The sequence below is a fragment of the Ictidomys tridecemlineatus genome, chromosome 10, assembly GCF_052094955.1.
Source record: "Ictidomys tridecemlineatus isolate mIctTri1 chromosome 10, mIctTri1.hap1, whole genome shotgun sequence".
Classification (NCBI taxonomy): Eukaryota; Metazoa; Chordata; class Mammalia; order Rodentia; family Sciuridae; genus Ictidomys; species Ictidomys tridecemlineatus.
In genome coordinates this window covers 116,695,323-116,722,449 of record NC_135486.1, presented here as the reverse complement: position 1 = coordinate 116,722,449, position 27,127 = coordinate 116,695,323, and the positions used below count along the sequence as shown (strand labels likewise).

The 27,127-nt window shown below is 53.3% G+C and overlaps 1 protein-coding gene across 17 annotated transcripts in view; it reads right to left on the bottom strand.

The window, feature by feature from the left end:
- Positions 1-27,127, bottom strand: part of Cux1 (cut like homeobox 1) — a 311,626-nt gene that overhangs the window by 140,022 nt on the left and 144,477 nt on the right. For all 17 annotated transcript variants that reach the window (XM_078023844.1, XM_078023835.1, XM_078023836.1 and 14 more), the window contains one exon: positions 3,745-3,823. In XM_078023844.1, the coding sequence (XP_077879970.1) occupies positions 3,745-3,823 (79 nt within the window). The remainder of the gene's footprint in view (positions 1-3,744; positions 3,824-27,127) is intronic.

Sequence of the window (27,127 nt, the reverse complement as noted above, 5' to 3'; positions counted from 1 at the left end):
GAGTGGTAGGAGGGCAGTGGGCAGGCGGAGGGAGATCCCACGCTCAGGCTTAGGAGGCGGGACGCCAGCAGGATGGCTGTTCACTGAATGCTGATGCTGGACACGGAGCACTGGCCACAGAACCAAAGGCCTCGGAGGGCACGTGCTGGCTGGATGAGCCCGAGTGCCAAGGGCCATGTAAACATCCACGTGGGCACGTCATCCTCACAGAGGGACTCCAAGGCTGCACAGGGCTCAGAGCTATCAGCTGCTACAGCAATGGAGGGTGCGTCTGGCTCCCTCGCAACTGGTATCGCCTAGTGCTCCTCAGGGCTAGGCGCGTCCTCAGGGGAGTGCCCACTCCAGAACGCGGCTCAGGCAGTCAGGTGAAGTCGTGCCAGACAACTCCAGAGCACGCTGGAAGGAAGGTGTGGTCACTAATTTATGCATTCGCTTGACAAATACTGGAACAGACAAGAGGGACATGATGAGGGACAGGACCATGCTGCCTCGGCACTGTCGGGTGTTCATGGGGGGGGGTGCATTCTGAGAAATGTGTCCTTAGAGTCTGGACACAAGACAGAGCATGAACACAAACGAAGACAGCCAGGTCGTCACCCGCTGACTGATTCTTATAGGGGCACCGTTAGGTTATGTGGCCCATCGCTGAACAAAATGTCACTTATGCAGCCTGTGAATGTAGTTGCAATAGTGGTGAATACAGGGTCTTGGGCTCAGAGAGAGAGAGAGAGAGAGAGAGAGAGAGAGAGAGAGTGTGTGTGTGTGTGTGTGTGAGAGAGAGAGAGAGAGAGAGAGAGAGAGAGAGAGAGAGAGAGAGAGAGAGAGAGAGAGAGACATATGTGTTGGGGTGGATTAGGCTAGACCTGGGGGGTCAGGGCACACTGTGTCAGGGAGCACAGTCTCGTGGAGATGTAAGGTGGGACAGGCAGGCGATGGGAGGAGGGCAGAGTGACTCAAGTTCTGGCCTGACTGCAGAGTTCGGGGAGGAGCTGGGATGGGAGCAGAAATGGAATCGAGACACATTCTTTGTGGAATGGCCAAGACTTGGTGACCGAGTGCCCTGGCATGAACAGATGAGGGCAGGAGGTGCTGCTCAATAGAAAAGGGTGCTGGAAGGGGATGGCTTCCGTGGGCCATACGGGGTAGGTGCAGGTGCCCGCTGTTGTGCCAGTGGAAAGCTCAGGAGGCCGCTGGACCTACAGGCCGACGCTCAGAAGGGAGAGCTAGATCAGAGGTAAAGCTGCAGTCACTAGGGTGACCCTGTGAACCTGACGCTGCGGACTCTGGTGGGAGGGAGGCTTTCGACCTGCTGATAGGTTCGCTGCTCACCTTGTCGCACCTGCTTGTGACCCAGATGCTGGGCAAGAGCAATAAAGCAAAGCCCTGTCCTCCCTCTAGTGGGGTCAGCAGAGGAGAAACAAGAAACAACAAATAAGATTTGGGAAAGGAGGCAAGTGGCGGCTGATTAGTCAGGTCTCTGCCAATCCCTGGCTGCGTGGGTCTGGAGCTCCGCCCCTTCCTGGGGCAACTGCCTGCTCTGCCTGGGCTGCTGGAGCCCAGCCACACGGCACATAGCTGAAATACCTGTCAGCTTCCTCCAGTTTCCTGAGATAACGTGAGTTGCTGCCTCTTGTAACCTGGAGAGCTTAACACACCCACAGCGCTTCTGGGTTCCACGGGGCTGACAGCCAAAGCACAAGATAGTCAGACACCTTGACCCCACCTAGCGTGTGGCGGTCAGTAAATGCAAGGCTATTGACCAGGCCCTTCCTGTAAGCCTCAGCCACAAATGACTTCATCTGAGCAAAAAGCCGACTTCAGAACAGGTAGAGCGCTCTGGGCACCCTTCCTGCTCTTTAAGTGCTTTGTCAGATGGGTCAGACCACAGCATCTGTGGGAAGTACCTGGGAGGTGGAGGCAGAAATGACCTACGTGGAATGCAGATATTTTTTGATTGACTTTATTATTATAGGAAAACTCCAATCTTATTTAGTCCTACCATCTAAAATTTAAAATGTGAACTTTAATTTTCCAGCCCCAAATGATAATTAGGAAGATCACTGATGTAGGAAAAATGCTTATGGTATGATATTAAATGAAAAGAGCAGAATGTACATCTAGAGCCACATTATGATCAAAATTCTATGAAGTTCGTATACAGAAACGAGCAAGGCCTGATTGGGCAAAGCACATGGGGTAAGGAAAACTGTCTCTTTGTGTTCTATGGGAAATTAAGGCACAAAGTAACTGCAGACAAAGAATCTAACACAATTGTTACGTGGCTGCTCCGTTAGGAAAGTTTATGAGGGAAACCCAGTACAAAGGAGAATAGGTTTTTTAGAAAACAACAGCTTTGGCAAAGACAAATTGAGTCAGCCTCCTTGCACTAAGTCCCCAAGATGACAGACACCAAGTTCTTGGCGGGAACACAAACTTGAGAGACCCTGATGTGAGGACAGGAGCTGGTGGGAATGGGATGGAACAGAATCCATGCGTGTGGGCAGGAGGAGCCGACAGAACACTCAAAGAAGCAAGTCTGAAAATAGAAAATCAAACTGATCAAAGTCCAGGCTGCAGTTTTCACATAAATTCTTGAGTCAGTGTGGAAATGACATTCTGGGATGTCACCTTACACCTAAGAAAACAAAAGTGGTGTCCATCCATCTGCTGACACCCGAGGAACAGAGCACCCTGGGTACTGAAGAGCCCATCTACAGTGAAGGGGGCACCTTGTAAGCTCTGGTCAGTCTTCAGGAAACCCCTAGTCAAATACAAACTTTGGCAGAAAATCCTAAGGCCAGAATTTACAAGAGTGCAATGGATTCCTAAGATGACAAAAGATGAGAACAGAGAAAAGCATTCCTGGCTGTCCCCCCAACCTGCTCCACTCTACAGACGAGAAAACAGAGATCCAAGCAGGAAAAGAAGTATAATCAAGATCTAACAAGAACATGGTGTGAGACTGGGTCTACTGGCTCCCTGTCCAAAATGCTTTCACCTGTCCCTTGTTTGTTGTGGCTTCTATTAACCTAAGCTCAAGGGAAGACAGCAGACATCAAGGTAGACATGAAGTGGGACATGTACAGGTGCCAATGGCATTCAGGGAATTACTGGTAAGAGCAAACATGCAGCTTCCACCAAGGGGAAGGTGGCGGTAACTGGTTTTCTTGTCACACATATGTGGTTCCTGATTTTCTGATTAAAGTGTCTCTAGGAGTGAGGTGGGACCCACATGATCATGTCCACCACCCCCTAAGTAGGTCTAAGTCACCTGGGAGCCGAGAAATCACAAACAGAATTGCAGGCTCAAGACACTGAAATCTGCCTCACTTTTCTAAAATAAGGACTTGGGAACCTTCACCTCTTAGAATAACTAACAAGTATTATTTATATTTTAACCTTTAGCTCCTTTAAAAGAGTTATAGCTAAGGGGACTGTCAGCTTTGACCCTCCAATAGAGACTGGCCAGAGGTCATTGATCCTGAATAATCCAGAGAGAGGGGCTACTCCTCAGGTCCCTTAGGCAGCACCAGCACACATAGGGAGGTGGCATGTCTGCTGTCCGCTAGGTGCAGCCTTCTGCACCCAGAATTCACAGCTGCATCCAGTGGTCACGCGCAGGGATTCATGTGTGGAAAATCAGGCTCCTAGGACTCCCTGGTTTTCCTGAGGAACTGGCGCTGCCTGAGACCTGCAATTCCCCAGATCCCATGTCCTGTCAGTGGGCTGCAGGGCCAGGCTTACCTGGAACGTCGATCAGTCTCTTGTAGACATTCAAGAAGGCCGCCTCAGCTTCTTTGCTTCTTTTACTCAGTGCATCAATCTGAAAGGGAAGGAAGGAAGGAAGATAAAGAGCTCAAAATTTGTCAAAAGGAAATTTAAAAGTCATTCTGAACCTTGTGAGTCCCCACAGCAGATGGAAGTGAGATTCTCCCTGCAGACGCTTTTCCGCCAGCCTCAGCCTCTTAGAGCAAGTACCCACAGCCTCCTGGGAGGAGGCAGTCCCCAGGGGCCAGGACCTGAGGGTAATGGGCAGGGCTGAGGCACTGGGTGGGGCTTCCCATTCGAGCCCTTCAGGTCTCTGTCCTCCGTGTCCAAGCACAGACACAGCTATGACTGGGGCAGGGCAACAACTATCTGGGAGCTCAGGGGCTGGAGAGGGAAACAGGCAGGTCAACAAGCTAACCTCTGCCAGGGCAGAGCCGAGGGGACATAGAGAAGGGGACACTAAGGGAAGTTGGGGACTTCTGACCAGAGTCCTCAGGAACAAGTCACCAGGGTGGACAGGTGGAATGATGCATCAAAGGGCAAGAACACAAACAGGGCACTTCTCAAACTGGGGATTCAGAGATCCTCCTTGAGAATTTTATGTCAGCCAAGGACATCCTCCTAGCGCCCGTGCACACGTGGAGTTATGCGTTCTATCTTAGGACCCACTCGTGTCCGACTGTGTTCCAGCCACAGGACCGGTTAAGAACCCACAGACAGGGCTGTGATGTGCCACGGAACATGGGGGATCAGCCTGTATTTGATGGAGGAACACAGACACAGCTTAGACCATGGGCAAGGTTCTGACGGTGGCCAGGGCCAATCTGTCCCTGGAACAGACCCAGATGCACTCATTTTCCCCAGTGCAGGCTTCTATTGGTCAAAGAAAGTGAGGTAGGAAACCCCGAAGTGCATGGGACAGGCACCCAGAGTCCCCAACTCCTGGGTCACCTTGTTTAGTGCTTAGCTCATGTACAATCACTGGGACAGCAGATCACTTTTTATACCTGAAGCATGCAAGACTTTACATGCACAAAGTTCACAATGACTCGGGAAAAGGACACCAAATCACATCCTCCTCCTGTCTTCTTGTAGAACTATGTTCTCTGCCTCAGATATTGTTAAAGAGGCAGAGCCTGTGGTTTAATTACAGAGCCTTTCACCTGAACCAACCCGCAGTCTGTTAGGGGAGGCGAGGCCACCTGATTAAGGAGGGTGAGCAGCTAAGAGGCAGGAGGTGCCTGCATCTGGGGTCTGGGGAAATCTCACAGCAGAGGCGGCAGCAGAAGCCCTGCCAGCGACCCCCATGCTCTGTCCTGAACGCCAATCCAGATTGGGTGTTTAGAACTCAGACCCGTTTTTCTCCCATGAAACAAGATTGTGATTCAGGTGTCTGGTGAGGTGGGGTTCACGTAAGGACTTTTAATACAAGACAGGTCTCCCTATATTTTGAACAAAAATCTGTTCCCTTTGACTAGTAGCATTCACACTTTTGATATAATTGGAAAAATATTTAAAAATTAGAGAAGAAAATTATACTTATTTCTTTCACTGGTGTGTTTTCAATGTTTTTCTAATAAAAATCAAGTTGCATGAAACTCAAGCACCTAGGAAGACTCTAGAGAGAACGTGGATCAGTGGTCGGCTAGGCTTGGGGGCAAGACGAGGGGGGCAGTTGGAAGATGTGGGCTAAGGGGCGTGGGCTCTTTTGGGGTGGTGAACGTGCCCTATAATGGCCCACAGTGATGGTCACCATGTGTGAATCCTCAGAAAGTCAATGAGCTAGACTAAGCGGGTGAATTCCATCTCCATAAAGCTGTTTGAAATGTGTGTGCACTTGAACTCAAAATGTACGCAAACTTCTGCAAGGTGTTTTCTTTCACTGACGAATCACACATCTTCCTCAGAGCTACTATAGACACAGCGCAAGTCTCTAGCACCATTGCAACTGCCTGGCCCCACACTCCACGTCTGCTGGAGAAGTGGACCTGGAGCCGCCTCTCGGGCACCTGCACTGCCCTCACCTGCCTGGCTGCTCTCACAGCGCCACACAGAGCCCCCTTCACCTGGTCAGGCAAGGCCAGGCCAGGCCCAATGGGCCCCTTGCTTCCCAGGGACCCCACAGTGGATCCACAGGTGACCGTTCCCTCAGTAGGCAAAGGATGGGACGTGGAGACCTCCTGAACTTCCATCCTGGTTGTTCGTGGGCATGTGGGTGGCACACTGGGGATGATGATGGGCTGAACTGTAACCACATCTCCCAAGACGCTGGAGCCTTAGCCCCCGTAGCCGTGAAGGCGACCTTATTTAGAGACAGACTTCATAGGTGACCAAGCTAAGGTCATTATCATGGCCCTCATCCAGTGTGGCCTTATAAAAAGTGGAAACATGGACACAGGGAGAATGTCACGGGATGAGGAGGCAAGATGGTGATGTGCCAAGGACAGTTGGCAACCACCAGAGGCTAGGAGAGGGCCCAGGCTGTCCTCAGGACCCACAGGACCCTGCATCCCTGACCTTGCCCTTCAGTCTCCCTCACTGGGACCCTGAGCCCGTGGTACGTGCTGATGACACAGAGGGACCATGATTCTGAGCCCTCTTCCCTTCTTCCACAATGGCAAGCAAGTTCAAAGCCATTCCCGCGAGGACAAGGGCAGCCAAATGGGCTTCATTAACCAGTGGACTAAGCAGTGCCTTAAGAGATGCTGACAGTTCATTCCACGTGCAGCTGAGTTTCTGCCTGGTGAGACCCTCCCACCCCTCCTGAGCTGCAGAACTGTCTGGAAGTATCTGTCCATTCGGGGAATGCTGACACTCCCTCTGAAGCTTCATTCTCCTGGTTCCTCCACAGATAGGCCCAAGTCTGGGCTCAGGTCTGCCTCCCTCCCAGTTCAGCTTTCCCGTGGGGATTTTCACGGACCCCTCACTGTGGCCCATCATTTCCCGTGTCAGCCTCTTGCTTGCTTGGCATCTCTGTGCACAGAGGACTCACCTGTGCTTTGAGACCCAGTGCAAGCTCCACTTCCCCCTGCTGACACTGCCAGCGTCCCTCCGGCTGGCGGTGACCCCAGTGTAGGGGGAGGGTGTGCCCAGACACTGGAGCCCAGCTGGCTGTGCATTCCAGTAGCCAGCACTGGGCTGTCAAAGATGCTAACACAGGGGGAGTGCCTGGTGCCAGCCACAGGATGAGCCATGGGACACCGGCTTTGCCCCACGGGAGAGCATTTCTTCTTCCAGGTGTCCACGCAGTTCCAACCCAGGGAGTGAGGACTCTTGCCTGTGACCCTTATCATTCAGAGAGGGAGGTGAAAAAGAGACAGTGGCACTCATCTTCCTGCCCTGCAGCCACTGCCTTCCTGCCTGCACAGTGCTCAGGGCCAGGGCTGCGATCCTGGGAGGCGGGAGTCACCCAGGGCAACTGGATACTCAAGGGGAGAGAGGGTGACCAGAGAGGCCGGGACTAAGGTATGAAGGTGTGGACCGCACAGTCAGGACCCCAAGTGGACACGCGGCTTCCTCACGTGCATGCCTGAGGGAGGGTTCTTACGCTACTGTGCCCATCCCCATAGCCATCTGGGACAGGTGGCGAGGACAGAGGTACTGCTGTTATGCAGAACTTGGGCAGATCCAGGCCACTCAGACACTGGCCTTGGCAGAACCTGTCCTGCTTCAAGAGGGCCCCGCCTGCTCCACACTCCAGCCACACCCGGTCACTCCCTGTTCCCTGAATACCCCAGTAATTTCCACTCAGCCTGGAAGGCGCCTCCTTGGAATGTCCCCTGATCTGCAGGGTCAGTGCAGATCCACCTCCCAGCGCAGGCTGCTCCTGCGACCATCCTGTCCCCTGAATGCCAGGACCACAGAGAAGGCTGCTCCCCCAGGAGATCCCAAATTCCTTGAAAGCCCAAACCAGACTGCATTCCCAATGGCATACCCTCCCAGGGGCTGCGCACAGTAGGGGTCTGACACATTTCTATCCTGTGAATGAAAATCCACCTCCACAGGCCAAAAGTGAACAAATGGGTTTAAATCTTCATAAAAATGTTCCAGATGTAAAGAGCCCTCTGTCCTGAGCACCTGCTTCCTGTGCGGTGGCCTGATGGCCTGTAGGAAGCATCTTTCCTATGCACCGCAAGCCCCTCCACCCCCACCCCACAGTGAGTAGAAAGGCCTCAGGCCAGCAAGTGCCTAGCAGCTTGTATTGCACAATTCTTGGACAATGTCACTTTCACAGTGTTGAGTGTGGCTTTTTGTGTAATTTAAATACAAGTGTCTACATGGAGGTATTCTGTTCAAATCTCATACAATCCATGTTTGCTGACGGTACTCTAAACTACCCGGAGTCCAGGTTGGCAAAGCTCTGAGCTTTAAAGAGGTAGGACAGTGCCTGAGTGTCTCGGTGGCAGCAGAGCTGAGCTGTGGGGTTTCAGGAGTCACGCGGAATAGGTGTTGCTGCTCCCTGTCACAGCCCACCTGCCCTGTGAGGGGTTTTACACAGCTATGACCATGTGGGAGCTTCTGTGTCCCGCTGAGGTCAGGCGTGGTCATGTGAGATGCTCTGGCCAAGGGCAAGAATGCCTACGCCAGGCCTGAGCATGGATTCAAGAGCCACCCCCTGGTTCCGCCTTAGTGCCCATCTCCATTGCTGTGAGACCAGGAGTGGCTTCTTCCACTGGGACTTGTGACAGTAGACAACGCAGGTCCCAGGCAGAATCACATCACCCTGCAGCCAATGTGACCAGAGACAGTCTTTTATTGCCACTGGCTTTGGAGATGTGGGGTTGTTTGTTACTGCAGCAGATCCCAGTGAAGGCTGCACTGCAGGGCCCCATCTGCCACAGGCCATCTCTCGAGACCGCGGCATGAAGTGAAAACAAGGGACAGAAGCCAATGAGGCCCAGGACTTTGGCTTATTGTTTACTCTGCAGCTTGCCTGCTTACTCCTGTGGGACAGGGAGCGGGAAGGTGGTATCCTAAGGCAGAAAGGGCACGGGCTTGGGATGCAGGGCACTGGCTTTTGCTCCAACAGCACCTGGAATTCTGGGCCAGCCACAGCCTCTGCCTCTTTGAATCTTATCTTCCACATCTAGGAAAAGGGGACGTGAGTACACAGGTCCTGGAGGAGGCTGGGGTGGGGCAGATGGGACGACAGTGCAGAGCGAGCCTGGGCTGGCTGGAGACTGTGGTGGACTAATGGCGTCCTGGGAAGGAGAGCTATGCGCAGCCACCTAAGCTGTCCACGTGAGGGAGATACCACGAGGAGCATTCACAGGCTTGGAGCACCAGCCACTGTGAAGGGCCACTGCCCGAGGGTGGCCTCCGCCGACACTGGCAACGGTTGCTGCACACAGGCCCTCTCTGCCTCCAGCTTCCTGTCAGGCCCTCCTCGGGTCTGCTTATGCCTTAAAATGACACCCTACGAAGCCCCTGCCCCACACTGCAATGGAGACTGACGTCAGGACTGTGCAGAGTGTCCCCCTCTTCTCCTCCAGTGCTTCAGTCTCCAGTGAAGCCCCTGCCCCCGTGACTTCCAGGTGGACACTGCAGACCAGCGCAGACCAGCACCCACAGCCAGCCCTCACCGGCGCCTCTCCTTGCCACCAAACACGATGCGTCCTCCACAATGGCCCTGGGTCCCCTTTTCAGACTCCAGGAAGAGCCACATGGCCACCCTGCCTTAATGGCGTCTCCTCACCAAGGCCTGGGCTGGGGCTCACGCCCTGCATGACTCGGCCCTGCCACAGACTCCCTCGGCTGCATGTGCAGGCTAGCCTCTCCCTCACCTTCCACCTCCCTGTGGATTCCTTTGCCAGGAACACAGCGCCCCGCCCTGGCCACCAAAGAAATCCCCCCTCCCTTGGAGAGCTGGTCTGGGGGGCGCTTCTTTTCTGGGCCCCGACTCCACCAGGCACAGCTGCTCTCTTGGTCCTTCTGCCCTGAGCATCTGTGACCTCTCTGCCCATTTCCTACCCTGTGTCCCCCTCACCCACCCGCCCCTGGTCTACTGCAGGCCAGGGCAACAGTGCCTTCTCTGTCCCCTGGCCGTGAGGGCCCCCAGGGCAGCTCAGGAGCCTGCCTGCTGGGGCGGGGGGAGGGAGCAGGCAGAGGCTGCTCAGGCCAAGGGCTCCTCAAACCTGATCTCCTGACACCCATGGCTTGGGATTCACAGTGGGGAGTTCCCTGTGATTAAAAGCTCAGAGGAAGCTTTTCCTGCCCCCAGCCAGTCTACCAGAGGGAAGCCCCGAGGGGACACGAGGGACATGGCCAGGCTGTCTGTAGCTTGGGGGGAGCAAGCCGTGCGTGGCAGAGCAGGACAGCCTTGGTGAGGCGAGGGGTGGCAGAGGGAGAAGAGAGCAAACTCCAGGGCGGAGGGGGTCAAACAGCTGGGTGGCGTGGCCTCCAACATAGAGAATGCTGGGTGACGGCTGACGGGGAGGAAACTACTCTAGACCTTTTAGTGGGCAGAGGAAGGAATGTCGACAAAATGCCTGAAACTGGGCCTGGTGCTGGGCGGAGGCTGCGGACGCACTGTGCAGTGGGGCACAGTGGTGACCCCAGAACCTCGCCTCGGGGGGTCTTAGTCAGCAGCAGCAGCACCCCCAGCTCACACTGAAGGAGGCGCTGGTTTGCATGCTGCTCTACAAGCTTCAAGGGACTGTGGGGAGCTCCCGTGCCCTCGACAGCTGCCCAGGCCAACTAGCCGTGAGGCGCACACAGAGGCCACACGTGGGCTTTAACCAGGGGCCAGGCTCCCCCAGAACACATGACACAGCAAGGCTGGTCTGTGGGCGGGTGCCTTGCAGGCTCCATGCTGTGGGTGCATGCTCTCCAGGGCCTCCCCGGGCACAGGGCCAACCTGAGCCTTGGAGTCAAGCTGCTCGTCTGCACAGTGGGGCGTCCTGGCTGCTTAAGATCAAGGTCACCATGGCACCTGATGGACAGGGAAGGAACAGCCACGCACGGGGCTCCATTTCTCAGTCACAGGAGCCAACCATGTCATGCAGCCACCTCTAAGGACATGATGACCCCCCGCCACTGTGCACTGAGCAGCCTGGGCCACACTGGTTGGAAGAGCATGTGCTCTGAAGCAAAGAGACTGAGTGTCTGTGCTGGCTCTGGCACACCCCAGGAGGATGAGCCAGAGGCAGGGACCTGAAGCTGGCTCCGCCCTGGTCCCTCCATTTGTGGGGTCAAGGGACTGACCCCCCTGCCCGAGTTGCCCTGACAATGAACCAGGATACCTTCCCACAGTGACCACCAGGCAGCCCAACCCACCCTCAGCACTCTCCTTCCACCGCCCACAGGCCTCCCCTCCACTGGCCAAGCAGGCAGGAGGCCAAGGGGCTTGGAGCTGGGGCCTGGACGCTAACACCCGAGGGCGACAAGAGTGCTCAGGAAACCCCGCTGGCCTGGTCCCTGGGAGTTAGGAGCCGATGACTTAGAAACAAGCGGACTATTACAAGACCTTCCGGATCCACGTCTCTGCAGGACCTCAGGCCACAGAGGTCAGCAGGAGCAGCAGCCCGTGACACTGACTTCTCCCAGTCTCCGTCTGGCTGCAGGGCTTCTTCAAGGGCAGGGCCCAGTCCTCAGAGCCACAGACAGTACCAGACATCAGCTGAGAGCGTCCAGTCCTGCCCAGACGGACGCTGACAGGCCACGGCCACACCTGTCTGGACACGGGTCCCTGGCAGGAGACAGGCACAGCCAGAGCCGGGTGCTCCCTCTGGAGTCCACTCACACTGCCTGACGAGGGCTCGGCCTGCTACTGGTATGAGCTCCACGGGGAGATGAGGGGCCCGGAAGTGGGAGCCTCCACTGCACACTGGCCACCCATGGGGCGAGGTGGAGAGGAGGAAAGCTGGAGACCAGTGTGGGAGCCCGCTGCCACCCTGCTCGGTTTCTCAGCGTCACGTCCCTTCCTGGTCTCCAACACCCTGCACGGTGCTTGGGGGTCCAGTCCCACCTGCGCGACCTTGGCGCAGAACACAGAGCATCGGCGACCTCTTCTGGCTCAGTGTGGGGGCAAGCTCTGGAGGGCCAGGGTCTTGGAGACAAGGTCTGGAGACCCAGGAGATGAGGCACTGTCACAGGGAGAGGCTGGAGTCTTCTCCGTCACGGCCCGCGCCTGCCAGGCCTCCTGAGATGACAGCAGAGGCCCAGGAGAGGACGTACCTTGGAGACCCAGGGAACCTGGGAATGAGGGTGTGAGGCTGCAGGGAAGAGGGTGGTGGGATGGGGGTGGGGCAAAGAAACAGGAACCTCAACAAACACCTCCAGCCCACGCAGCTCAAGGCCTTCACCACAGCCGGCATTCTGGCTGTCAACATGCATTTGACGCGCTGTCATGGGGAAGGATTAGCTGTCCCCTTTCTCCCCTGAGGTAAAAGCTACAGGAGGGCAGATCACAGCTCACACAGCAGGGAACCTGCAGCTGGGGGGCTCTGCAGAGGCGGAGTCGGGCTGTCTGAGTCACTCCAGCCCATTCCTTCCTTCACCCCACATCACTCCAGGAGTGGCTACAGCAGTGCAAGGACCCTGCCTGTCCCTTCCTAGGGGGCCACAGCCTCCTACTCTTACTGCCAAGGGAACAGGATGATGCAGTGGCCTTTCCCCCTCCCCACACCTTCTACCTGCAGCTATATCACAGCAGGGGTGTGCTGAAGCCCCCACAGAGGACAGGTGCCTGAGATTTTAAAGCACAATTTTTATAACTAGATAAACGTGTGTAGAGTAAAAAAATTTCAAGTTATGGAAACATCTATAGCATTCAGTAAGGTTGCAAGATCAAGGTACAGACACCTATCTTTCTATCTACCAATAATAAACAATCTCACAGTGAAACTGAGAAAAACAATCCCAGGTATAAGAGCATTGACCAAGGAAAAAATACTTAGGAATAAATTCAGCAAAACAAATGTTAAGCTTGCAACTGAAAACCACAAAACACCGCTGAAAGAAGTACATTAAGTGGACATCTTTCCCGATTAAGGACTCAATGATCGAGATGGCGATGGTCACCAGGCTGTCATGCAGACTGAGTGCGAAGCCTATCAAGACCCCAGTAGGTTGCATGGTGGAAACCAACAGAATGATCCTAGGATTCACATGGAAAGTCAAGGGGTCCCAGACAGACGAAAACAACCCGGAAAAGAAAAGCAAAGCTGGAGGACTCCCACTTATTACAACCTATGTTAACCCAGACTATGGTGCTGTTGTAAGGATCAACATAGAGACCAAAGGAAGAGAAATGAGAATCAGGAAGACCTCACGCCATGATCAACTGAGTCTGGACAAGAGTGGCAGGACCGTTTAATGGGGAAGAACAGCCTTCCAATAAGCAGGGCTGGGACAACTGGGTATCCACAAGCCAAAGGGCCAAGACGATCCCCACCTCCTTACCCACCTGAGTTAATTAAAAAAAAAAAAATCAACCCCAAATGAACCCAAGGCCCAAATTAAAAACTGACACTATAAAATGCAAAGAAAACACGGGTATAAATCTTGACCTTGGTTTCAGCGAGTGATTTCTTAGATAGGACACCAAATGTATAAGGAACAAGAGAAAGAAAAATCAGATTTTGTAAAATTAAAACAAAACAAAACAAACTTCTGTGCTCCAAAGGACACTATCAAGAAAAGTGAAAGGACAACCCACAGAATGAGAGAAAGGTTTTGCAAATTGCATATGTGGTAGGAGATTTGTATCCAGAATATATAAAAGTCTCCCAGGACTCAACTCTAAAGATAAGAAACTGGATTTAAAAATGGGCGAAGACCTGAGGAGTCAGCTCCCTACAGAAAATGCCAAATGGCCAGCAAGCACGTGGAGGGGAGTGACATCTAGAGTTGTCAGGGAAGTGCAAATCAAACCACAGTGAGCCATCGTGTCACCCCACGGGGACAGCTAAGACAGATGGGACCTGTTGGAAAGAATGCCGAGAACGGGAACCCTCCTCTATGGCTGGTGATGTGGCCAAGCTGGGAGACATCTGGCAGCTCATCAAAATGTAACCACAGTTCCCACATCACCTGGCACCTGGTGACTCCACTCCTAGGCACACATGCAAGAAAGCACGAACAGAGACCCACATAGAAACTTGCATGTACGTGCAGGCTCCCAGCAGCATATTCATCAGGGCCAAACAGGGGAAGATCAAATGGCTATCAACGGATGGACAGATCAATAAAACACGACACACCCACACAGGGACGAAAGAGGACCGAAGTAGGGAGCTGTGCTGCCACACAGATGCCGCTCAAAGCCACTCCAAGTCAAAGAAGCCAGTGAGAAGGGCTTTTCCACTGTGTGACTTCATCTGCAGGAAGGGATCGGAGGCCCAGCTCTTCAGCACAAGCAGGGCGGCGGCTGCCTGGAGTTGGGAGATCCCGTGGACTGCCTGCTAAGGGCAAGAGGGTTCTTTTGAGCCAAGGAACTTGTGGGAGTGGACAGGGTGATGGTGTACAACTCTGTGGATACACTCACCATCACTTAATTGTACAAAGAGAAGAAAACCCCAATCAAAGAACACAGTGAACCGAAGGGCTCCTTCCCGCCCGCACCTGGAAAAGAGGTGCAGATTCCCCGGGCATCCTCCCGGAAACCTTTTGGAAGTGATGGCATCCATACACATTGCCCTCCTCTTATTCCCAACACAATGGGACAGGCACTCAGGACGCTGCTCGGCTGCACCTGTTGTGCATTCTGAAGGTGAGCTTGAAAGAGGGAAGGGGGAGTTTCACCTGTGCTGGGGGCGCTGCTGAGACATGCGGAAATGGAACGTCCTGTCCAGAGAAAAACAGGGATCTCAAGGTCCTCGCAGCAGAGGAGGGGATGCTGGGAAGTCCTGGGCACCCTGAGGATGTCCATCAGGGGTGATGAGAAGGGGTCACTCTTTTTGTGACTGCAGTTCACAGGAGGCACTAGCCTGGAAAGCAATGGAGGGGGCCAAGTTGGGAGGGTGGGTGGCAATCCCAGGGAGGTCAGGCAAGAGAGGCACAGGGTCTGAGGGGGCATGGGCTTCCCATGGAGTTCTGGCCACAGTGGCTGGGAGCTGGTCACTTCCCTTGAGAGAGGGAGCAGAGGTGACAGTGGGTGGTGACACAGGCTGACTATTCCCTATCTGCCACACATGGTGCCAGACACACTTCAGTTTTCCAAATCGGGGAATGTTTGCATAGATTGTACTTGTTGAGCACCTCTGATCCAAAAAATGGAAATCGGAAATGCCCCCAAATCTAAAACTTCCTAAGAGTCATGTTGGCGGCTGAAATGTTGGATTTCAGGGCATTTCAAGTCTTAGGCTTCTGAATTAGGGATGAGTAAGCCTTGGCAGTGCTTGTGGGAGGGGGAAGTTCAGGTTTGGGAGGTGCCCTGAGGGGGTCCCATGAGGCCTGCTGGGAAGAGAGGCGCCAGCCCCAGGAACTCCAGGGACGCAGGAAAGGCAGTAGGAGCCCAAGTCACGGACCTGAGCGGTCAAGGGATCTGGAGGACTGTGTGCCCAGCTTGCTCTCCTGCCTGGATCTTTAGGTGTCTCCCTGCAATGCTGCTGCAAGGGACTTTCCCTTACCCAGATGGTGGGGTGAGGGATTTGGAAAGTTCTAGTCAAGGTCAAGCTGGTCAATGATGATGTTGGGATTCAAATTCAGGTCTGACTCCAGCATTGGTGACCTGTCCATCTGGTCTTCTCCACCTCTCTCCACAGGGCCCTAGGAGGCCAGGAGTGTGGCAAGGACAGCAGTCTACACAGGGTGTCTGCTCCCCATCAAGGATGCTAGGGACCCCCCAGCTCCTCCCATCAAATGCCTCAGTTGGGGAGAATGCTCGGAGGCAGTGACACATGTTTTCTGATTTTCGAGGAACTTGTGCTCAGACACTGGCCCCGGGAAGCAGCTGGCTACAGTATGTGGGTCAGATTTGCCTCAAGTCCCCAGATAGCAGTGGTCTCGGCCTAGCAGTGACTCTTGCCCCCACAGCCCCAGGAAGAGTCTCCCTGTCCTGCCCTGCGGACACACTGACGTCTTTCTCTCTTCTTGGCTCACAGGCGCAATCCTGAGGCACTTCTTTGAATTTACAGAATAAGCATAGTCTCTGGCCTTCCAGCTGCAGCTCCCAGGCTGACTGAGCAAGGCACCTGACCTCCCGGCCTGTCTGCGCCTCTCTGTAAAAGCGATCACACAGTGCCAGAGGGTCAGGCTGCTGGCAGAGGGAGAGGGACGACCCGAGCAGGGCACTGGCACATGCGGAGCTGGGTGGGCCCTGTGCTCACTGCCCGAACGCTACTCCAGAGCCACAGGCTCCAGGGGACTCACAGCCAGGCTGGTCTCCACGTCCACTGGTCATGGCCCATCTCCTATCCCAGGCTTGTCTCTCCCAGGGGACAGGACAAGGAGTAACAGACAGTCACAGCCCAGGAGGGCACAGGGGCTGGTGGTGCTTCTGGCTGGACACACAATACTTCAGAGCATCGTCTCCAGAGGCGCGGAGGCCAGACTCAGAACCTGCAGTTTAAGGTCCAGTGAACAGGGGTCCTGCCACTCCCGTGGGGGTGAGTGGATGAGAACCAATAGGTCCATGTGCTCGGGTTCACTCTGCTTCCCTCCCGCCATGTTCCTGGCTCAGTCTACTTCCCATCTTTCAGGGCTGCTGTGGGCTTGTCTAGGCAGGCGGCTGGACAAGCCTGTGACTCCCAGAGTCCCTATAGGAGGGAGGGCTCCTTCACTGGCTGGGGAGGTGAGCATGTTGTGACAGGGGGTGGCCTCTGCCCACACTTGCAGATGCCCATGATGCCCTGTGGCTCTCCTGTCCTCGTGCTGGGCACCCTGGCTGGGGTGCTGTGCAGTTGTACAGGGCTCTGCCAGCCACGGTTAGCAAGGGAGTGGGACAGAATCGGCACACTGGTGGCTGGGAGGGATGTTAGTGTTCCAACAGTGGAACTGCTGGGGACTTGGTGGTGACCAAACGCCCTCCTCGCACTCCCTCCTCACTTAAGGAATTATTGCACCACATCGAGGAGACATCAGTACCAATGAATCCCCACCGGGCTCAGTTTTCCCCAGTAATTCACATTCCAAGATGCTCAAACAAACGCCACGACTGGGCATTACAAGGTGGGTCACCTTAGTTGGGGGCAAATCTTTAGAGTCAGAATTCTAGGCTTCAGACCAGTCTCCTCCATGGTTCCTCAATGTCTGCTTTGTGGGGACAGAGGCCTGAGGTCAGCTGAGTTGGCAAAGGTCAAGGCCAGGGCAAGTTAGGCCTGAAACCTCAGAGCTCTAGGTTCAGTGCTCAGAGCTTCTCGCCCAAGTGTGGGCTTAGGAATGGAAGCAGGCAGAACCCCACCCACCTGTGCTCTGTGCAGCCCGCCCACCACAGCACCCTCCACCTGTCACCCACCCCTGTCCACACACCCCTATCTACCACTGGGCAATCGTCACCCACCCCACCCTCCATCCATGCCCTCCTCTGTCAGGTCTACTACGCGCCAAGCACTGTGTGCAGGGGATGCAGATTGTGCCAAGCCTGCGGACGGCAGCGCTGTGTTCCTTTGCCCTCCACACATGCCCGCCCAACTTGGGCCCCCCGCGGCACACAGGTGTGTGGCAGATGGGCACTGATGAGAGAATAAAGGGCGGACCCGGTACTGGAGGAGCTCAGGGTCTAGAAGAGGAGCCTGACGCCAGTGCTGCCATCCGGCATGGCAGAGCTTCAGCACCCTCATCCCACCAGCAACACGGTCACTTCAGTGGTGACAAAGAAGTGGTTTCTTGAGCTGCTGAGGAAGGGAAGTGGAAAGGGCAAGTCCTGGGGCAGCCTAAGGTGCCAGGTGTGCCCCAGCTCCCTGTTCTGGGCTCAGTCCCTATCTCTAGAGGCCCCCATCTCCTTACTGTGACTACCTGGGCTCGCAGCTGCAGGGTCAGAGTGACGTGCCCAACATGTCAGCTCCCTCTGTCATCCCAGGGCTTTCTGGGTGTCCTTGTGACCATGCCAACCAGTTCAGGTCAATTCTAGACACTCCCCAGGTACCGACCCTGTGCTGGGCACTGGGAGACACCGGCCACCCTCCCCCAGGAGCAGATCAGCCTTGAGCTGCCACTGAATCACAGTCACCGGGAGCCACTCGGGCAGCTGGCGCCCCGTGGGGCAGGTCCCAGGGTCACTAGGCCAAATGACAGCTGCGAAGACCACCCCACCCGGATTCCTTGTGAACATCCAAGAAATCTACTGCCGGCCACGAGAGGATGTTAAAAATAATTACCACTGAAAATATTAGATTTGCTCTGGATTGTTCATTACATGCGATGGTTTAATAGGGCTTTTATTGAATAGCTGCAGAGCGCTGGGCCGAGATCAATTTGCTGTACACGCGGAATCCTGATGTCTGCTGTTGACTCCCCAACACAGAGCAATTTGTAACAGCGTCGGCTCGCTGTTGTTTCCAAAGCTCCTGCTACATCACAAGCATTTATTTCTGACCACAAAATTACATTTATTCAACAGAAAGCAGCTCCGGGTCTTTAAGAGGTTAACTGTGGAGTGCTTGGCTGTTCTCCAGCCTCGCGAGGAGCGCGCGGGCACAGTGGCCCCCGGCTCGCGGGCGGCAGTGCTGGGCGGTTGGCCGTGATTAATAGACTGCTGAGCGCGCGCCTTTCCACACGCGCTGCTCCTGCCCGGCTCCATAGATCACGGGCTCGGCCTCAACATATCTGACTGAAATTGAATTTGGCTTCTCTCTCAACCGTTCATTTCCTATGTTATGCAAGGTTATATCCTTTTCTGCATGAGCAGAACCAAACCAGCTGCAGCTTTGGAGGAGAAAACGTGCTTTCAATTACCAGGCTGGCCTGCTCCTGCGCCCGTCCTGCTGCCGCTGACGGAGCCATCCCACAGCGACCTGCACAAGACATGGCGCTCCTGAGGCCCAGGGACGCTGCACCCAGGTAATTAAACACACCCTCCTCATCGCCACCATGACCACAGCGGCCACTGCCACTACACAGAAAACCACAGAACTCGGGGTGTCTGTGCTGGCTGAGACGCCAGTGCCCACTGAGGGCTCAGGACGGCAGCCTCCCGACGTCCTGAAGCCAGAGCCAGGCAGCATGTCCTTGAGGTGCCCAGGGTACTCGGTACTGGCCACCAGGGACACAGGGCCCTGAAATTTGCAGATGTCTGTGACATCCGTGGGCAGAGAACCAGGACTCTTAAGAATCTCTTTAGAGTGTCGCCCACAGCACTCAAAAGTACCTAGTGATGGGGAAAAGGCAGGAGCCGGCTGTGGTCTGCCCTGGCCCAGCCTCAGCAAGGCAAAGAGGAAACTCGGAGGCTAGTACAGGACGTCTCTTGGCAGGTAAGGACCTTGAGAGAAAGCCGGGACTCGGCAACAGCAAGATTATCTGATTTGAAAATGGGCAGAGATCTGGGCACACATCTCCAGACGGAAGGAACTGGAAAGGCCCACAGGTCCATGAACAAAAATGGCCCAACATGGCTAATCCTCAAGCAGAGGCAAATCCAAAGGGTGAGCTCTCAGCTCAGGCCTGTGAGGACGGCCGTGGTCAAAGGGTAACAAGAGCTGGGATCTGGTGACACTGGTGCTGGGGTATAAACTGGCCCAGCCACCTGGGAAAACGGTATGGAGGGGTCACCTGATCCCGCAATCCACTACTGGGGACATCTCCAAAGCACCAGAAGCCATGATCCTGAAGTGGGTGCTACACCCCTGTGCTCCCTGCAGCACCTGGCCCACAGCCAAGGCACAGAGCCATCTAAATGTCCCAGCCCAGATGAACAGCACATCTGTAAAAGGAATACGACTCAGCATTAAAAAGTAAATTCTGTCATCACAACAGCATAAATGAACTCAGAGGCCCCTAAGCTCAGTGGAACCAGCCAGCCACGGGGACCTCGGCAGGCTGTCACCGTGTGAGGAATCGGGAACAGCCAAACTCACAGAAGCAGAGTGTAGCGGTGGGTGCAAGGGGCCGGGTTGGGTGGGGAGCGAGTCACTGGTTAAGGGCATAAAGTGTGAGTTGCAAAAGACCACGGAGTTTTGGGGACCAAGTACAGTGGTGATTGCAGGTGGTAAGAGCCTACTGGGTGCATGAAGTCAGCCGATAGGGAGGCCAGGAGTGCTCATGTGCACACACACGGCCACCTCTGGAGGGACGGGCCTGCCAGTCAGCCTGATGGCAGGACTCCTTCCCAATGTCATGCTGTAAACAGCAAACACACAACTTGCATTTCACCGGTACCTCAAATGCAGCTGGGGTGGGGTGGGAGGTGACAGCGGTGACCCCTACGGGTGAGGCAGATGGAAAACTCCAGCACAGAGGAAAGGACAGAAGTGGGAACCAGAAGGGGCTCAGGAGACACAAGGCGAGCAGCTACCTGGTGCAGAACCCGGGGCTTGAGGGCTGGAAACACCCCTTAAAGCCAAGCCGTGGGGCATCTCCTGTGCCAATCTCAGCATCTGAGTGGGCCCCGCGTCACTGAACCTGCCTCGAAGGAGGAGCCTTTGGGAGATCTAGCCCGTTGGCCCTGGCAGCAGTCATGCGTGAGAACCAGAGGCAGATGGTCGGTTCGGTGTCCTACCCCAGGCCTGCTGTAATTTGGGGGTGCTGGGTGCTCCATTTCTGGAACCTGGAAGGTGATCCTCATGCAGCTCGTGTGGTGCTGGTCAGAGGCCCACTTTTAGGAACCATGGATCTGGCCCATCCTTTTTCAGTGTCTATCCAACTTAATGCAGTACTTCCTAAGTACGAGCATGCCGGAGACAGAAACGTGCATACACTTGTGAGTACGTACACACACGGGATTGTTACTATCTAGATTTCAGAAACTTGAGGCTTAGTTTAGGGCAAGTTAAATGCTACCACAAGAGTAATCTGTTAGGTTCAAAATCAAAAGACAGCCACGAGGCCCTGCAGAGCCCAGCAGGGAAGAGACTACTGCAGCTGGGGCTCTGCAGCAACTTACAAGCGCTGGCACTTGGCTGGGCCTTGAGGAAGAATGGGTGAGAAGTAAGGTGCATGCCTGGCTGGTGTTCCTCGGGTCCTTGTTGGCACCCTCTTGGTGACAGATCCCAGGCCCTTCAGTGCAGCTCTTCTGATACTTGAGCAGATCCAAGCTGCTGGGAATGAGCTCCTCTGCTCTGCAGGTGACAGCCAGCCTGCGCTGTCCACCACATCACCCTGGATGTCAGAGCTCAGGGGCTCTGGGCAGACACTCACTGGGCCACTCACTCACAGCTGTGCAAAGCAGGCAAGAAGCGGCCCCAGGAGGTACGCAAGGTCACGGAGATAGTAAACGGCTGCGCCTGGACTGGGTCCCAGGTCGTCTGACTCCCTGTGAAGTGCTCTTTGGAATAAGCCACCCAGATGCCCTGGCTTTATTTAGAAACGGCCTTCAGATCTGAACATTGAACGTGGCACAGCTCGACAGACTTGGGCTGGGGACACACTGGAAACTCTTAGTCACTTTTTACTCGTTCATTGAGCATCTGCACAACTTTCTTCATTTCATCTACTACTTGATGAACATCTGTCAAGCAGCCTTGCTGACGTGTAGGGCTCTGCTAGCCATGCCACGGACCTCTCTGGGCCAGACCCCGACAGCACCGTGGCGCGGGGCTGGCCCGCTCTCTGTTCCAGCCTTGCCTGCTCCCCGTGAGCACTGGTCCCAGCTCTGGAGCCCCTTGCTCTGGAACTCCCCTCGCTTTCTGGGCTGTGCAGCATTCTGCCACCACTTGGTGACCCCGGGTCTTTATTCCCGAAGGCTCCCAGGGCACACGGAGCTTGTATTAATTAAACTCGTGCGTTTTTCTCTGGTGAGTCTTCTGTCACAGAGGTCATGACAAAATGCCACGGCGTTCTTTCTGCCATCTACGGCATCGGGGTTTTGGCCACTTATTCTTTTTGACACTTGGGAGGTGTTCTCTGGGAGGCACAGGGTGGAGTTTCTCGGGAGTGGGACAACTGTGTCAAGGTACATGGGCTCTCATGGCCACCTTCTGACAGGTGGCTTACACTCCTACCTTCTTCAGTTCTGGGCAACCCGGGAGAGGAACCTAACTTGTGTTTCCTTGATCATTTCTGAGCTTGTGCCTTTTCACACATTCATTGACCACTCTGATTTTTTTTTTTTTCTGAGTGATGTTCACAACTGTGGTGCTTCTTTTTCTTTTTTTTTTTGGTGGGGGTGGGGGTATTGGGTGTTGAACTCAGCCACTGAGCCACTTCCCCAGCCCTGTTTCATATTTGATTAGAGACAGGGTCTGAGTTGCTTAGCACTTCGCTTTTGCTGAGGCTGGTTGAACTCGAGATCCTCCTGTCTCTGCCCTGGAGCTGCTGGGATTATGGGTATGGGCCACCGAGCTCAGCACATGCATCTTCTGATTGCGTCTGTCTTTTCTTGATACAAGAGCTTTAAGGTTCTGTGAGTGTTCAGCTTTTGGAACTACTGGTGAGACCTGGCTGGGACTCCCCCACACAGGACTGGGCACCGCACGGCCCTGGGAGATGCCATCTGTAACTCTGTCACCACAAACACAAGGGGGAGTCTTGAGTGTTTCCCTCAGATGATATGTGATGTCCTGGGAAAGGGGACCTCTCTCTAGGTCACACATGAATCCAGTGGTGCCCTGGGTGTGTCTTTGCCCGTTCTTTAGGGCATCTTCCCACAATAAAAAGCTCTTACTTTAAAACTCTAATGTGGAGGATGGCAACCATCTCTTTCTTTATGGAATCCTTTCCAGGTAAGAAAGTCTCTGAACTCACGGTCCCATGCTGTGCATTCTCTTGGAGCAGGAGTAACGTGCTGACTTGCCTTAATTTGTGATTGCATGTGGTGTGAGGGGGTCCAATTCATGAACTCCACAGAGAGGGGCCACTGTCAGGGATGGATGGTGCATGGAAGAGTCCCCTTTCCTCAGTGCTTGGGGAAGCCACCTCTGCAATGCGCTTGCTCCTCTAAGTAGAAAGCAGCTGGTCTGCTGCTGTGTTTTTATTATGTTCCGTTGGTCTGCATCTCTGTACTCCAGTAATCTGGTAGGGCAAACCCTCCATTTCTTTTTTGTTCAGTATTATATTTATTACTGACCATTTCCTCTTGAATATACAGAAATTCTAGAATCAGTTTTTTACTTTAATTAAGAAAATCCTATTGGGTTTATTATTTTTCTTCTCTCTTTGGAGTGTTACTGGGGATTGAACCCAGGGGTGCTTCACCACTGAGCTACACTGCCCCCTCCCCCTGCCCTTTATATTTTTTGAGACAGAGCCTTTTAAGTTGCCGAGGCTGGTCTCAAACTTGTCATCTTCCTGCCTCAGCCTCCAGAGTAAGTGGGACTACAACACCTGACTCCTGTTGGGATTTTGATGGAAACAGCAATAACTATTATTATCAAATGAGACAAATCAGTCTTTCTCATAACAGTGAGAATTTCTATCTAGGAATACCTAATTCTTCCCATTTAAACCTTCACTATCCATCAATATAAAGGTTTTGTTTTTCTCCTGAAAGAGCTCTGATGTACATTTATTTCTAGGCATCTTTCTGCGATGCTTGTTCTCTCCAGGGGTATCCTTTTTAAAAACCACTTCTGGTTTGCCGCTGCTATGGAGTATGTGATCACTTCCACACATTGATGTGAATCTAGAAACTTGTTTAAAAATTGAGCCTCACTTGAAAATGGGCACTTTTATTTCTTGTATTGTAATACTTAAACTTTTATTTCCCTTGTTTTTCTACACTAGCTAAGAATTTTCATTAGATGGAAGTAGCAACCACAGGCATTCTTGTCCTGATCCTGGTAGCAAAGAAAATGTTTTCAACACCACGGGGTCTGGTGACTGAAGGATGTGTTTCAGCAATACCTTTTACCAGGTTAAAGAAGTTTCCCTCTATTCCTAGTTTGCTGGTGGTTTTTATCAGGGATGGATTTTATCAAGTTCTTTTCCTGTAACTATTGAAATGACAATTTTTCTCTTTTAACCTGTTAATGATATTAACTGACATGGCTACATTTTTTTTTTTTTAATATTAAACCAAACAGTATCCTGTGATGGACGGAGTTGGTGGACTCACTGGCCTTTCTAAGGCCCCTCGTGTGCACTCATAAATAAGGCTGAATTTTATTTTTCTTGCACTGTTCTCGTCTGGTTTTGGCACTGAAGTCACATAAGCCTATAAGATGCTTCCTAAAGGAGCATGCAAAGGATCAGAATTGTGTGCTCCCTGAAGACCACGAGAACTCTCCCAGGGAGCCATCTGACTGCGGGACGCTTCTGGAGGAGCTGCGAGGCCATCCAGTTCCCACTGCCTCTCCAGTCATTGGAATAAAGCTGCTTCTAGCATTCTCTCGTCACCTCTCCCACCTGCTCAGCTGTGACCTTGTCCCCAAAGCTTGGTGGGGTGGGGTGGGGTGGGGTGGAGGCTGCCTGAGCGCCCGGATGTGCATGTTCTCTTAGGTCCTTTCTATTTCATGCATTTCAGTTCTTATATCTATTACTATTAATACCCATGTATTTACTTAATATTGTTCATTATAATTAATGGAATTTAATTATTATTGATATGTAATCCTTATTATTAATATCATTAGTTTTAATTAATGATATTGTCATTTCCTTATTCCTGTTGGAATTATTCTGCGGCACTTTTCTCAACTTGCTGTGGGGGGAGGACTTCTCAGTCTCTCACTCCTTTTGACATAAGCACTTGGGTTACTGCCCAGGAAGGTTTTCATCTCTCAGGACAGCTGGCCCAAGTGTCCCGGTCCCCTGCTAGGGCTGCCACAGCCAGCTCCCCACCCCAACTGTCCAAACCAGGACCCTCCCCAGGGAGAGGAGAAGGGGAGCAGTTCAAGAGACCCCGCATTTTCTTAGAGGGTGTATTTACCTGAGGGCTGGTTTAAGCCGTCCTTAGGCTTGGACATGCTTTCAACTGTATTCAACATGTAGGTTAACACCTGCCCCCCATCAATCGGCTGGGATCAAAAAGCAGAAAATTAGGTATGGCAATCAATCAATCAATCTAATTTCAGTGTGAGTTAGCTTTGATGACTTTGCTATAATAATTATATATAATTGTTATGATTAGAAAATCTCAAACTTTTCAATCAAGGACAACAGCTATTTACAGGATTCTTACAAGGCATTCCTGGGCACACGGCACCTTTCACCTCATCAACAGTGCCACCATCCATGTGGCAGAGGGAGCCCACCATGGCTAGGGGTGAGGAGAAGGGATGCGGGTCCCAGGTGAGGCAGAGCGGGGGAGCCGGGAGGAGTCTAGCAGGTAAGTGGCTGCCCCAGCCAACAGGGCAGGTCAACTCTACATATGGACACCCTTCTGGAAACTCAGTGCCATGGACCCTGGAGTCAGGGTGCCTGGCTGTCTGCAAACCTCCTCTGTGGCTCCTGCTGGCTCTGTGTTCTCTTTTAGGGGGGCCTTGGGGAGGAGACAACCTATACAAATTCTGGAGCAGGGCCAGCTCGTGCTCAGGGCAGAGTGCGGGCTCAGCAGCCCAGGTCCTGGCTCCATCTCTGCTTGACAGAATCAAAACCAAACGGCAATAAAGCAAATTCTGGGCAAAGAACATTTTCTACACTAGTGCACGTTCTCTTAGGCCCTTTCTATTTCATGCATTTATTGCACGAGCTGAAGTGCCCTGGGACAAGCTCAAAGAAAAAGGCAGAAACCAAAGCCACGTTTGGCAGAAACCAAGGAAGGCGTCGAGAGGGAGCCTCCAATGAGAGGCTCGCTGGGCCCCACAGGCTGCCCCGGCCTCTGGCAGAGGGAGACCACCTGCACCACTCCCGGGGCCTCCTGCAGAGTCCTCTGTGTGAACCCACAGCGAACCCACCTTCCACAGCAGGAGCAGCACTCCTGCGCCTGAAGTAACTATGAGAAAGTCACTAACATTTCTGTTAGCTCACTTAACATCCACAGAGCACATGGGAGGAAGAGGAGATGGGGAGGTGAGGCCAGGGTGCAGAGCCACAGGTACTGGGAAGAGCAGGTGTGCAGAGCTGGCTGCAAGGGTGCGGTGGGGCATGGCGGGGTGGTGGGGACTGGTAGTTGGACCGTGTCACAGATTCCTGCTGAATGTGATTTTAGTTGCTCTTGCCGCAAATAAAGGAATAGATGTGAGCCATAGTGGGTATGTTAATTTGCTTCATCATAGTGACCACTTTAAGATCTGCACGTATCCCGTGACATCATGTTGTATGCCTTAAGTATACACAATAACACTTATTTTAAAACACATAGTAATTACCAGAGGTTTGATAAATATTAATGGTGCTAAAAAATTTCCTTTTCAAAGTTCCTTTTAAAAGTGGGCTAGTGGCAAGCCATCCGCTCTCAGGCATTGCCTTCATCCTGTGGGGCCTGGAGGGTGCTAAGGAGCGAACCCAGGGCCTCACACATGCAGGCTCTGCCCAGCCCAAGGCATTTCCAATCTGACAGGACCAAAGCCAAGCCCACCAAGAATGCAGGACAATCTACAAAAACTGGCCTTGATTCTCCCCCCTTAAAAAAATCAATTTAATAGATAAAAAAGGTGATATTGGGTGGGGGAGAATAGACGTGTGCGCGCTGCCAAACCCAAATGCAGCCTGGGAACCGACTGCGCCCAGGGGGGACGGAGCAGGGCAATTCCAAGAGCAGCTTGAGGAAGTAGGGAAATGAGATTCTGGACAAGGGCTGGATAACCTGGAGTCACTGCTCTGTCCCCAGGCGTGAGTGGTGATCACTGTGGCAATGCTAGGCAATCTTCCTGCTTCCTTAGTTTAGGGGACACACACACACAGGTTTAAGGGCACAGTGTCATGCTTGGAAGCAAAAATAACCAAAATGGTCTTGGCACCATGGGGAAAGCACAAACAGAAGGGTCAGACTTCGTGGATCAGCTAAGCCTTTTTTCAGCAGTGAGGCCCAGCGTCACTTTCTGGATAGAAAATGGCCCCTGGTCACAGGAGGAATCTGTGCTTATATAGGCTTCACTGCAAAGTGGCTTAACCATTCAAGACTAACAGAACATATCAGGTTGGGCCCCCAGGAGACAGGCTGTGAGAATCTGAAATTTGTTTTTACTGGGCAAATGTGTTTTTCTGGGCTAGGACGGAGGGGAGGGTCCAGAGTTCAGCACTTATCCCCCCACCCCCAGGGTCTACTGTATGTCTCTGGGAAAGGACATATTGGGAGAGGACCAATGCTTGCTTTTCCAGGGATTGTCCTGTCACTGGGTGATGACTGCTTCACTCCCAGGGATTGTCCTGTCACTGGGAAAGGATGGATGTTATCAGTGTTCTGCCTTCTTCCTCCCTCCCTCTTCCCAGGCCACTCTGTTTTGGG